Source organism: Gorilla gorilla, chromosome 9 (genome assembly GCF_029281585.2).
Source record: "Gorilla gorilla gorilla isolate KB3781 chromosome 9, NHGRI_mGorGor1-v2.1_pri, whole genome shotgun sequence".
In the NCBI taxonomy this organism is placed as follows: Eukaryota; Metazoa; Chordata; class Mammalia; order Primates; family Hominidae; genus Gorilla; species Gorilla gorilla.
Genome location: NC_073233.2, coordinates 63726973 through 63741917, shown reverse-complemented (window position 1 = coordinate 63741917; position 14945 = coordinate 63726973). Strand labels below are relative to the sequence as shown.

General features: G+C 35.5%; 1 protein-coding gene across 1 annotated transcript; it reads right to left on the bottom strand.

The window, feature by feature from the left end:
• Positions 1–8893: 8893 nt before the first annotated feature.
• On the bottom strand, positions 8894–9832 carry LOC101139488 (olfactory receptor 5J3-like). The gene has a single exon (XM_004051116.4). It carries the CDS (start codon positions 9830–9832, stop codon positions 8894–8896), a length of 939 nt encoding a protein of 312 aa, XP_004051164.3.
• Between the last annotated feature and the right edge of the window lie 5113 nt (positions 9833–14945).

The window sequence follows — 14945 nt, the reverse complement described above, 5'->3', positions numbered from 1 at the left end:
AAATACACTGAGAAAATAGAGGTGTCTGTCCACATACTTGACAAATTACTTTTTGACTAAATTAACGTTTTTGTTCTTTGCCTTCTTTGGTTTAACATTGTTTAGCCAGCTTTTCCTTGATTGACTTTCTTGTTAAACAAACCAAACTTGTGAATTTGACTATGAGTTTCTTCTTATTTCACTAATTTCATATTTGTTTCTTTGATTTTTATTTAATAAATGATCATTTTGACCTGGACTACTTTTCACATTGTATTTTTGTTTTGCTATAAAATCAGTTACAATAAAATAATGTTTGACTCCCAAAATTATTGCTTGAAATAAGGCCAAATAAATTGCTGTTCCTTTTCTCAGATTTTACAAAATTCAACGGTTTATAATAACTTGCCTTATATTTCAAAGAATTTCTTCAAATAAATTCTCTTCTGCAACTTATATCACTCAAAGATGTGAAGCTTTAAATACAACTACTTGAGGAAAATATAAAATAAACCCACAAATTACTTCACAAAAGCCAGTTGATGTTGGGAATATTGTAATTCTATTTCACTTCTCTCAGTGATTGAAATGGATTTGAGGCAAATGCTTCTTTCTCATATTATACTTACAGTAGGTACTGAGAGTTGCTCTTTTTTGAAAAACAGGAGAAGGTATTTATAAACCCTTTGTTAGAACACATAAATAAGATACCTACCCGGTGTTGAGAGGAAACCCTGGCTCTTTTCTCTTAATTTCCAGACTGTTGTGTTTATATTTGGCTTAGGGCCTTTGGAGGATAGACTCCCCAGTGATTTATTAAAAACTAGATTTCATTAAAACAGCTAAAAATAGGTCTGGGGAAAGTAAGGCCCCAGCACTCTTTCCAAAGTGTAGCAATTCATATATTTGGCTTTTCTCACTTTCAGAGAAAAAATTGTCATAGATGTTATTGTCTCACCTATGTAAGGCTCTACAAGGAAAAACTGGACTGTTAAAAATTAATTCCACTGGTAATAATTAAAATTTACATAATTTATATGTACATATTATAGCTGATATGTATATTATTTGTAAAGAGCTCTAAATTCCATTTGTACATTATTAGTACGTTATTAGTATGTTATTATTTGTAGTACGTTATTAGTACGTTATTATTTGTAGTAGCTATGAAAAATATACACATGTTCTAGTGTGAGAGTACCCAAAAATGTAGAAGCAATTTCTAATAGAATTCAGATATGTGTGTGTGTATGTGTGTGCATATGTATATACATGTATTTATGTGAAATTTCATAGAGTAGATTGCTTTTTAATATTAGGGGCAACTCAACCAATTAGGATACTAGGAAAATTATCAGGTTCAATATTTTGTCACTTTATTAGCTGAACATAAAAACAATTTTTTAAACTAATGAGTAGGTGAGGAGGGGCCAAGATGGAAAACACACTTCAGGATATCATCCAAGAGAACTTCCCTAATCTAGCAAGACAGACCAACATTCAAATCCAGAGAATCCAGAGAACCCCATTAAGATACTCCATGAAAAGATCTATCCCAAGACACATAACCATCAGATTCTCCAAGGCTGAAATGAAGGAAAAAATGTTAAGGGCAGCCTGAGAGAAATGCCAGGTCACCTACAATGGGGAAGCCCATCAGACTGAAAGCAAACTTCTCAGAGGAAACCCTACAAGCCAGAAGAGATGGGAGGCCAATATTCAACATTCTTAAAGAAAATAATTTCCAACCCAGAATTTTATATCTGGCCAAACTAAGTTTCATAAGTGAAGGAGAAATACAATTATTTTCAGACAAGCAAATGATGAGGGATTTTTGTCACCACCAGGCCTGCCTTGCAATTGCTCCTGAAGGAAGCACTAAACATGGAAAGGAAAAACCATTACCAGTCACTACAAAAACACACTGAAGTACACAGACCAATGACACTACGAAGCAACTACATTAACAAGTCTGCAAAATTAACCAGCCAGCATCATGATGACAAGATCAAATTCACACATAATAATATTAATCTTAAATATAAATGGGCTAAAAGTCCCATTTAAAAGACACAGAATGGCAAGGTGGATACAGAGACAAGACCCATTGGTGTGCTGTATTCAAGAGACACATCTCATGTGCAAAGACACACATAGGCTCAAAATAAAGGGATGGAGGAAAATTTACCAAGCAAATAGAAAGCAGAAAAAAAGGAGGGGTTACAATCCTAGTTTCTGACAAAATACTTTAAACCAACAAAGTTAAAAAAAAGACAAAGAAGGGCATTACATAATGGGGAAGGATTTAATTCAATAAGAAGAGCTAACTATCCTAAATACATATGCACCCAGTCCAGGAGCACCCAACTTCATAAAACAAATTCTTAAAGACCTACAAGGAGACTTAAACCCCCATACAATAACTGTAGGAGACTTTAATATCCCACTGTCAATATTAGACAGATCATTGAGAGAGAAAATTAACAGATATTCAGGACATGAACTCAGCCCTGAATCAAGTAGACCTGATAGATAACTACAGAACATTCCACCCAAAAACAAGAGAATATACATTTTTCTTGGTGTCACATGGAACATATTCTAAAATTGGTCACATAATTGGAAATAAAACACTCAGCAAATGCAAAAAACTAAAATCATAACAAACAGTCTCTCAGACTGCAGTGCAATCAAATTAGAAATAAAGATTAAGAAACTCACTCAAAACCACACAACTACGTGGAAATTGAACAATCTGCTCCTGAATGACTTCCAGGTAAATAATAAAACTAAGGCAGAAATCAAAAAATTCTTTGAAACCAATGAGAACAAAGAGACAACATACCTGAATCTCTGGAATGCAGCTAGAGCACAGTTAAGAGGGAAATTTATAGCATGAAATGCCCACATTAAAAAGCTAGAAAGGCCTCAAATTGACATCCTAACATCACAACTAAAAGAACTAGAGAACCAAGAACAAACACACACCAGAGCTAGCTAAGAGCAAGAAATAACCAAGCTCAGAGTGGAACTGAAGGAGAGAGAGAGGTACAAAAAATCCTTCAAAAAAATCCACAAATCCAGGAGTAGTTTTTTGAAAAACAATAAAGAAAAAAGATAGATTGTTAGCTAGATGAATAAAGAAGAAAAGAGAGAAGATTCAAATAAACACAATCAGAAATGATCAGGGAGATATCATTACTGACTCCACAGAAATACAAGCAACTATAAGAGAATACCATAAACATGAAAATAAACTAGAAAATCTAGAATAAATGGATAAATTCCTGGACACATACACCCTCCAAAGACTGATCCAGGAAGAAGTTGAATCCCTGAATAGACTAGTAATAAGTTCTGAAATTGAGACAGTAATAAATAGCCTACCAACCAAAAAAAGCCCAGGACCAGAAGTATTTACAACTGAATTCTACCAGAGGTACAAAGAGGAGCTGGTACCATTTCTTCTGAAATTATTCCAAACAATTAAAAAGGAGAGACTCCTCCCTAACTCATTTTATGAGGCCAGCATCATCTTTATACCAATACTTGGCAGAGATATAACAACAAAAAAAGACAACCTCAGGCCAATATCCCTAATAAACATCAATGTGAAAATCCTCCATAAAATAAAGGCAAACTGAATCCAGCAGCACACCAAAAAGCTTATCAACCATGATCAAGTTGGGTTCATCCCCAGGATGCACAGCTGTTTCAACATACACAAATCAACAAATATAATTTATCACATAAACAGAACTAAAGACAAAAACCACATGATTATCTCAATAGATGCAGAAAAGGCCTTCTATAAAATTCAACATCCCTTCATGTTAAAAACTCTCAATAAACTGGATATTGAAGCAACATATCTCAAAATAAGAGTCATTTATGACAAACCCAAAGCTAATATCATACCGAATGGGCAAAAGCTGGAAGCATTCCCCTTGAAAACTGGCACAAGACAAGGATGCCCTCTCTCACCACTCTTATTCAATATATTATTGGAATCTCTGACCAGACCAATCAGGCAAGAGAAAGAAATAAAGGGTATTCAAGTAAGAAGACAGGAAGTCAAATTGCCCTTGTTTGCAGACAACATGATCCTATGTCTAGAAAAGCCCATCGACTCAGCCCAAAAACTTCTTAAGTTGATAAGCAACTTTAGCGAAGTCTAAGGATACAAAATCAATGTGCAGAAATCACAAGAATTCCTATACACCACAACAGCAAGCAGAGAGCCAAATCATGAATGAACTCCCAGTCACAATTTCCCCTAAGATAATAAAATACCTAGGAATACAGTTAACAAGGGAAGTGAAGGACCTCTTCAAGGAGACCTACAAACCACTGCTCAAGGAAATCACAGAGGACACAAACTGATGGAAAAACATTCCATTTCCATGCTCATGGACAGAAAGAGTCAGTATCATGAAAATGGCCATACTACCCAAAGCAATTTATAGATTCAATACTATTCCCATTAAACTATCATTGACATTCTTCACAGAATTAGAAAAAAGAAAACTATTTTAAAATTCATATTTAACCAAATGAGCTTGTAAAGCCAGAACAATACTAAGCAAAAAGAACAAAGCTGGAGGCATCCAACTTCAAACTATACTACAAGGCTACTGTAAGCAAAACAACATGGTGTTGGTACAAAAATAGGCACATAGAACAATGGAACAGAATACAGAACTCAGAAATAAAACTGCACATCTACAACCATCTGATCTTCAACAAATCTGACAAAGAGAAGCAATGGGGAAAGGATTCCCTACTTAATAAATGGTGCTGAAAGAACTGGTTAGCCATATGTAAAAATTGAAACTGGACTCTTTCCTTACACTTTATACAAAAATTTACTCAAGATGGAGTAAAGATTTAAGTGGAAAATCCAAAACTGTGAAAACCCTAGAAGAAAATCTAGGCAATACCTTTCAGGACATAGGCATGGACAAACATTTTATAAAGAAATCACCAAAAGCAACTGCAACAAAAGCAAAAATTTACAAATGGGATTCAATTAAACCAAAGAGCTTCTGCACAGCCAAAGAAACTATCATCAGAGTAAACAGACAACCTACAGAATGGGAGAAAATTTTTACAATCTGTTCATCTGACAAAGGTCTGATATCCAGAATCTAAAAGAAACTTAAGCAAATTCACAGAAAAAAAAAACAAACAACCCTGTTAAAAAGTGGGCAAAGAGCATCATCAGATACTTCTCAAGAGAAGACATACATGTGGCCAACAAACATCTGAAAAAAAAGCTCAAAATCACTGATCATCAGAGAAATGCAAATCAAAACCACAATGAGATACCATCTCACACCAGTCAGAAAGGCAATTATTAAAAAGTCAAGAAACAACAGATGCTAGTAAGGTAGCAGAGAAATAGGAACACTTTTGCACTATTGGTGGGAATGTAAATTAGTTCAACCATTGTGGAAGTCAGTGTGACGATTCCTCAAAGATTTAGAACCAGAAATATCATTTGACCCAGCAATCCCATTACTGGGTATATACCCAAAGAAATATAAATTATTCTGTTATAAAGATACATATACACATATGTTTATTGGAGCACTATTCACAATAGCAAAGACATGGAATCAACCCAAATGTCCATCAGTGATATACTGGATTAAAAAAATTTAGTACATACACACCATGGAATACTATGCAGCCATAGAAAGGAACAAAATCATGTCCTTTGCAGGGACATGGATGAACCTGGAAGCCAATATCTTAGCAAACTAACTCAGGAACAGGAAATCAAACACATTTCTCACCTGTAAGTGGGAGCTGAACAATGAGACCATGTGGATACAGGGAGGGGAACAACACACAACGGGGCCTGTGGCAGGAGGATGGGGAGGGAGAGCATCAGGAAAAATAGCTAATGCATGTTGGGCTTAATATCCAGGTGATGGGTTAATCTGTGCAGCAATACACCGTGGCACATGTTTACCTATGTAACAAACCTGCACATCTTGCACATGTACCCCGGAACTAAAATAAAATAAAATACAAATATTGAGTAGGCTGATAATTGGAGGATAGAATGACAAATATAAGAGGGGGTGAATAAGAAAAAACTACCATTAATATAGTTCAAACGCAACTATCATTAATTAAAAAACTGTCATTAATATAGTTCAAATGCAACTAAAGAATCAAACACAAATGCATAAGAACATAGCGGTGAAAACTTGGAACAACTTTAAAATAAAGCAATAATGAAAATGAACTAATAAACATGGAATATTATAATAAATATTTAAAAGAGTATTTTTTTGGTCTTGCAAAAAAAATCAAGAAGAATCCTAATTGGAATGGCTTCTATTTATTAAATACCTCTGATTAACTCTATATGATTTTGTTTAATTATATATTTTAATTTACATGATTCACATTACTGGTGGCCCAGAATAATTTAAGAAGCTGGGCCAGGCGCGGTGGCTCATGCCTGTAATCCCAGCACCTTGGGGGCCAAGGCAGGCAGATCAACTGAGGTCAGGAGTACAAGACCAGCCTGACTAACACGGCGAAGCCCCATTTCTACTAAAGTATAACAATTAGCTAGGCATGTGGTGGCAGGAGCCTGTAATCCCAGCTACTTGGGAGACTGAGACATCACAATCACTTGAACCCAGGAGGCAGAGGTTGCAGTGAGCCGAGATCGGGTCACTGCACTCCAGCCTGGGTAACAGAGTAAAACTCCTTATCAAAAAAAAAAAAAAAAAAAAAAAAAAATTGTACAAGTTCGCACTTTAGAACATGTTAGACTCAGAAGGGTATACTATCAAAAACTGAATATCTGAGAAGTCTAAGAATAAAAATGAGAATCTATGAATTCTGAGAATTCATAAGAAATATCTAAAACTGACGTAAGCTCTAGATGTCTATGATTCTAACAGTTGGAATTTAGATACAGGCCACATTTGACCAATGACAAGTGAAAGTTGCCATCATAGCTGGGATCGCTGTAGTCAACAAAATCTCAGATCTTAGAACATAAATTCATTGCATTGTCTCCTGTGTCTTCATATAGCAACAGTCATGATCATGATACAAATTTCATCATAGCCAGCCCAAACGGTGCCAGCAACGTATTTCCCTAAGTCAGGACAATTCTCACATCACAAATTCCAAGGCTACATACATGGAATAAAAACACATATTTGATAGATGTTTTCTGAGGCCACAAAGTCATGTCAGATCAACATTTGCTGAGTCCTGATTTCTTCTAGTATTGATATTGAACAGTAACCAACTTTATTTGATATTGAACAGTAAGAGTACACTCTCAAATTTTTATTTTCCTGATATTTTGCATGTCAACTAATGGGAGTGACAACAGATTATTTCACTTTTGGTGTTCTCACTTATTTTCTATTAGTTAATTGTACCAATCATGTAGGAACACTTAGGATATGCCTGACTCAGTTTCACTTAGTTTCAGAATAAACTTATATATGATTATGTTACTCATTTTCCAATCTACATTATACAAATCTGTCACCAACCACCTCAATTTCTATCAGAATTGTGGGAGTGACATTTTTCTCATTGAAGCACCTGGTTTTTGTTTAGAGTATAATATTGTAACTGTTTATTAGGATGAGTTGAAGGTGGGCGCTAAACAGAACAATAATAATTTTCCCATGAAATTCCACCCCTTCTCACTGGTGCCATTCACTTACGTAACTGTGGCTGTCAATGAGGATAAAAAAATTTAATCTAGCCTACCATGTAAATACATGAATTAATATTTTATTGAGTCTTCAGCTGTTGCATTGTGCTGCTTAGCTCATTTGTTACCAGTTAATTCAATATTTAAAACAGAATTTTAAAATATTTCATTTTATTTGAAAGTGAATATATTTTCTAGAATACTGTTATTTATATATTTTTAATATTTTTCCAGATAGGATAGTTTACAATAATTTGAGAATAAATCAATATGGGACAATTAGTATTTGTAGGCTTGATCTTATGATGATGCACTTGTACATATAATTTGAATTGAAGGGAAAACTATTGGCTTCACAGATTTTCCCTACCTAGAATGACTCTTCTGGGAATTTTTTTGTTTAATGTGTAAAAAGGATTCTGGGAGATCTTTAAAGGAAAGAGGAAAGCGAATTTGATTATTAATGACATCCTAAGGAGTTTGGAGTCATCCTTTCTAAATATGAAGCGAAAGTCTTCAGGGTAAGCTTTCTCTGAGTATTAGTGAGCCTTCCATGTGGAGTGATAATAAAACTATGACATTCTGTCCAATATGATTTCATATGTAGTAGTGGAAACTGAGGCCAGGAATGGGGAAATGGTTTAGACTAACCATTTCAAGTGGAAAGGTAATCTAGTACTATGTTCTTTTTCTGAGTATTTTTAGGTGTGTATATTTATTTTGAAGAATATCAAGCAATAAATAATCCAGGTTAATTTTTGGTATATGTATCTGTCTTTTTTCTGGGTAAGGAAAGTACCAATACTTTTTGCCTTGAATGTATTTTACTTATTTCCATGCTCAATAGAGAGACCAAGGCAACATATATTTTATTATTTATTAATTTTACCATTGTCTCTATTTGTGTATGTGTTTGAGTGTCTATATATCCCAGAAATATTTATTTTTACTCATATGAAGGAATGAAAATGTCATCAATTGCCTAGAGATAACTACCTTAGATCTTAGCCTGGTTTTTAGGTTAGTTAACATGGTAACCAGCCATGTCTTCTATGGCACATTTTTCTAGGCCTTTTTTTTCCACGGTAAAACACATGGCTCCAATTGAATAAACTCTAAGGCTCCTGTAGGACTGAAATTTTATTAAATCTTTATAGATATAATTAGACAAACCACTGTTTGTAGTCTATTTTTGGATATGGAAATATGAAATTAACAAGGAAAATGTTTCATTTCTATAGCCCTTTTCACAGCTTCCTTCACTTCCTTGTTCCTTAGGCTGTAAATCAATGGGTTTAACATAGGAACCACCAGGGTATAAAATACAGACACCACCTTTTCTTGTTCTAGGGAATACTGGGAGTTTGGCTGAATGTAACTAAAGCTTATCGATCCATAGAATAAGGTCACGGTAATCAGGTGAGAGGTGCAGGTGGAGAAGGCTTTACGTCTACCTGCTGCTGAGCGGATCCTCAGGATAGCAGCAACAATGAAGATGTAGGAGATCACCACAGTCAAAAAAGTGAGCATGGCAATAATGCCAGAGAAGATCAAAAGCAACAATTCATTCATAGATGTCTCAGAACATGACAGCTTCAACAGTGGGGGAAGATCACAGAAGAAGTGACTGATGACATTTGGCCCACAGAAAGACAGTTCCACCAAGCCAATTGTATGTGTCAATGAGTTGATTAAACCTCCCATACATGACCCAAATACGAGCACAATACAAACTATTTTAGTCATAGCTACTGTATAAAGTAAAGGGTTCACAATGGCCATGTAACGGTCGTAAGCCATTGTGGCCAGCAAGAAGCCCTCAGTGGTAAGGAGAGACACGAATGAAAAATACTGCACAATACATGCAGAGAATAAGATTGTCTCCCGCTCAACAAAGAAGTTCAGCAGCATTTTGGGTGCAAAAACTGATGAATAGCAGGCATCAACAAATGACAGACAGCTAAGGAAATAATACATGGGTGTGTGGAGTTTGGGAGTTACATAGATTAGAAAGAGCATTCCTAGATTTCCCACCAGGGAAATGGTGTAGATCAACAGGAACAACACGAAGAGGACCATCTTCAGTTCAGCACGATCTGTCAGTCCCAAAAGGATAAACTCAGTAACCAATGTAAAATTAACATCAGCCATGGATTTGTGTTTCTTGATGCCTGTTAATGATATGGAGATTGGAATTAATTCAGAGTAATGATACTGCAATATCAAGACCATTTGGAATCCCTACCTAGCCATGTGATATGAGTTAGTGACTTCTCTGATTGTCTTACCTATAAAATCAGAAAATTTCAACACTTTATTCAAACACAGTTTATTTACTTATTCCATAAAAAATTCCATGAGTGAAAAAAAATCGAAAAAAAAAACCCCAAAAATATTAGGGTCTTAGCTTAAGGCTGCATTTAAAATTCTGGTCTTAATGGGAACAAAAATCTAAAGTAAACTGTATTTTACATCTATATAAAGAAAAGAAAAAAACCTAAAACAGAATTAACATTTGACCCAGCAATCCCATTATCGGGTATATATCCAAAGGAATATAGATCATTCTATCATAAGGACACATGCATGTGTCTGTTCATTGAGGTAGTATTCACGTAGCAAAAACATGGAATCAACCTAAATGCCTATCAATGGTGGACTGGATAAAGATGTGGTACATTTACACCATTGAATACTATGCAGCCATAAAAAGTAATGAGATCATGTCCTTTGCAGCAACATGGATGGAGCTGGAAGCCATTATCCTAAGCAAACTAACACAGGAACAGAAAAGCAAATACTGCATGTTCTCACTTATAAAGGGAAGCTAAACATTGAGTACATATGGACCCAAAGAAGGGAACAACAGATACTGGTGCCTACTTGAGGGTGGAAGGTGGGAGGAAGGTGAGGATCAAGAAAGTACCTACTGAGTACTATTGTTATTACCCGGGTGATAAAATTATCTGTTCACCAAACCCCCACGACACACAATATATCTATATAATTAACCTGCATATGTACCACTGAACATGAAATAAAAATTGAAAACAAAAGACAGAAGAAAAGCCCAGTTCACAAAAGCATAAGAACTAAATTTGGAAATAGAATGTATGTCCCATAGAAGCCCATTTTTACACTTCTAATTTCAAATTTAATAGTTGCTAATGTCAAATGTATCGAGATATAAGAGTAACTGTACTATGGCATTTAAACCTGAAATATTCGACTAATGTCTTCATGCTTAGTTCCTACTCCACAGTTTTAAAGTTAGATATGACAAAAGCTAAGGACCGAAGGCTCGGGAGTCATCCTTTGAAAGTAACCAGAGGCCCTGGCTTCTCAGAAGAGTGCTTACTGGGAATGAGAGGAGAAGGCACTCTAAACTGAAATGTGAAATATGGCAACAGCAAGTTATAATTGGTCTTTGATATCCAATAGAAATACTTTACCGAGACTCAAGAAAAATAAGTTCTCATACTTTTTCCTGAGAAAAAGCAAAGCAAATCCATAAAATAAAGTAAACCTATACAATGTACAGATACATTTGCAATGCTTTCTTTTCATATTGCAACGCAATTCTTAGAATATGTAATGTCTTTTTCAAATAACCAATGCATATCTGTCAATTATTACCACATTTTGCCTGAAAAATTAACTTTTATTTACAAAAATACAAATGTATATAAATTGGTACCATCTTCTAGGCCTAGATTATTGTGCTTTTAGCAGGCTTTGTCCAGACTCTTAATTGGAGTACCATGTACCATTTTTTGGAATCAAATGAGAAAGAAGCCAATTCCTAGTTACTCTAAACCATATTTTAAACATTAAGTCAACAGTGTCCTACTAGATAAGCGAAATTTATAGATGGCTGGCTTCCTTACATAGCCATGATACTGTACTGTGTTTTCTCTCATTCAGTCTTTGACATGCTTTGAAAAAGGGTGTCTTAATTTCCTGACCTGGGTTCCAGTAACTCAGAACACCGATTTACCTTTCTGCTCATAACAAAGTCCTGTTTGTTTAAGAAGCATAAACAGTAGAACTGGGAAGGAGTGAAGAGCACAAGGCACCGGTCTCCTTGACAGGGCTAGATTCAGCACTGGGTCTATCTACGATGGTGATCAGGGTCAACCTAGCAGCCTTCATCATCCTCCTTCTGTAAAGGGAGTGTGTGAGGACACCATGGACAGAGGTGAATCTTCCAAAAGGGTGGGATGGAGTACATTGGCTCTGGGCCTCTTTGAACCAGGTGAGGATATAAATAAATACTTCAAACTAATTGGGATACTGGCAGCTTTACTTCTCCAGAATAAAAATAATATGTTTGGTCACTTTGTTATCTTTTTACTTGAGAGATACAATTCTTGCAGAGTATGTAAAACTCAGGAAAAGAAGAAGACTACTGAAATAATGACAAACAAGCAGAGAACTTTGAGATCTGGAGCATCTACAGGGATAGGTGAGTAATCCCCATGGGAATATGTAGTTATGACTTAGATTACAATTCCTCTTTATGAAAGACTGTTCCACTGAATTAAAACCCTGATATTTTTCATTATTCCAATGAAAGTTACACAACTATTTTGAAGCTAATGTAGAAAAATAGATTGAAGTGTAGTATGAGGGTGAGAACAAATAGCCAAGTTACAAGTTCCTCCTGTCCCTGTAATTTGAAGTGTTTATCAGATAAAAATATACTTTTTCAAGTATAAAATACTTATGCTTTTCAATACTTTTAAAAGTATAGATATATGAACCGTTCTTTTTTCTTCATTTTAAAATGTTTTAACTAATTTGTAGAACGCATGTGTTATTCAAATAAGTGAGTTTAACTTACCAATAGAAGAAAAAATGTTCAATACCTCAGCTCATTTAGAAACCTCCATAACCACCTCTTCCCATGGTTTATCTCTCTGTAGTCTGCCTAAGACAAACACAAAGACAAAGCACGGACAATAATTAGTTAAATTTGTCTTAAATTTATAGTGATGCATAAATTAAGTAAATGATATTGTAATAGTTACAGGTAGAAGCACTGATATTCAAACTTATTCTTTACAATATGAGAATCATAGGTACAACTTCCTTGGCATGAAAGTAAGAGGAAGATGATCAAAACACACATATGTTTATTACAGCACTATTTAAAATAACAAAGACATGGAACCAACTCTAACGCCCATCAGTGATAGACTGGATAAAGAAAATGTGGTACATTTACACCATAGAATACTATGCAGCCATACAAAGGAATGAGATCATGTCCTTTGTAGGGACATGGATGAAGCTAGAAACCATCATCTTCAGCAAACTAACACAGGAACAGGAAACCAAACACCGCACATTCTCACTCATAAGTAGGAGTTGAACAATGAGAACACATGGGCACATGGAGGGGAACATCACACACCGGGGCCTGTCAAGGTGTGGGGAAGGGAAAGCCTTAGGACAAATAGCTAATGCACGTGGGCCTTAAAACCTAGATGACGGGTTGGTAGGTGCAGCAAACTACCATGACACACCGTATACTTATGTAACAAACCTACATACATGTTCTGCACTTGTATCTCAGAACTTAAAGTAAAATTAAAAAAAAAATCAAAACATAAACTTGTCAGGCCAGGCATACTGTAATCCTAGCACTTTGGTAGGTGGAGGTAGTTGGATTTCTTGAGCTAAAGAGTTCAAAACCAGCCTGGGCAACATAGCAAAACCCCTTCTCTCCAAAACACACAAAAAACCTGTGGTCCCAGCTACTCAGGAGGCTGAAGTGGGAGGTTTGCCTGAGCCCAGGAGGTCGAGGCTGTAGCAAGCTGAGATTGCACCACTATACTCCAGCCTGGGCGACAGAGTGACACCCCTTCTCAAAAATAAATAAATAAAATGAAAATGAAAAACACAATTGTATTAGAAGATAATTTTAGACAAAAAGTTTAGTTATGTATTTGTCTTAGTTCAAACTGTTGCAGGAGAAAGGAGTCAAGATGTAGACCTCAAGAGTGGGTTCCTGGATCTGATGCACAAAGGAATTCAAGACGAGTCACAGAGTGTGATAAGAGATAGTTCATTGAAAGCGACTCAAATACAGATCATGGTGTCCTCAGAAAGCAAGCAGAGGAACGTCTCATCTTTAAGCTTTATTTATGTCGAAATCTTATCTGTGTAAAAATGAGGCTAAGCTATGTCTACCTGCAGGTGAGCTGACATCGTAGCAAAATTTATTATTCTGCTGATTTAAAGAAAACTATCCTTGGCATTTTAGTGTCTAAGCAAATCAAAGCATAACTATAATTACCTTAAAACCAAAGTTGTTACACAATACTGAAGCATCTAGACTTTTTTTTTGTCAGAGGAGTTTGTCCTTACACGTTTTATTCAACTGCTTCCTTAACTGTAATCATCTTATGACCATGGACAGTGACAGGGAAGGAATGTGCATTGCTAGTTTTAAGATGGAGCTGATTTTAAAGTGGTGTCACCCTGGCTTTTCTGTGTTTGTGGTTCCCTAACAAAATGGGAATAAAGTCCCTGGAGTTAATCCTCTCATTAAAAGGATATAGTACATATATTATTAAAAATTCTTCTTTGTTTCTTGAGGGATTTAGGAAACTGAAGAACTTAATGGCTCCCCTAAGGCATTTACTTTCCTGAAGGTTACAGTGAATAAAAGGAAATGTGGGGCAAGTGTGGGGGGAAAACCAAATGCATGATCTCTGAAAAAATTAAATAGAATTGCTAGTGGTGCTTTCTTGGTACTCTCTCATGCTTTTAAGAACACGTTACTTGGGCCTAGTTGTCCAAGTAATAGAAAAAAAACAGCAAAAAAAAGCCAAAACATAAAAATATCAAATCAATTCCATTCCTTGATTTCCTTTCCAAGAATATCATCAAGGAAAATTAAAACTACTATTTCTTAAAAGGCTTTCTTAAAATCAACCCAGTTCCCCTCTCCTGATTTATTCCTCCAGTCCTGCAGGTGTCCCCTGATGGAGTCAATATTGTGGCTTTTTCCAGCTTAAACTGTATCGTGAGGGATTTTGGTGACAATGTTTCACATGTTTCTCTTACATATGTGGCTACATAAGAATGGGCCTTTATTCTTTATGCTAAAAACAATTAAATTTCATCTTCTTGAATTAAAATGTATTAGTTTCCTAAATTAAAGGTTAATGGAGCAGATAGTAGGGGTGAGGACTGGGTGATATTCTAAGATGAGTTAGTAGAGGAGATGATCCATTATCTCAGAAACCTTAAAACA

Bases quoted from the DNA above. Each gene is read 5' to 3' on its own strand.
- LOC101139488 (XM_004051116.4), bottom strand. From the start codon at position 9,832: ATGGCTGATGTTAATTTTACATTGGTTACTGAGTTTATCCTTTTGGGA.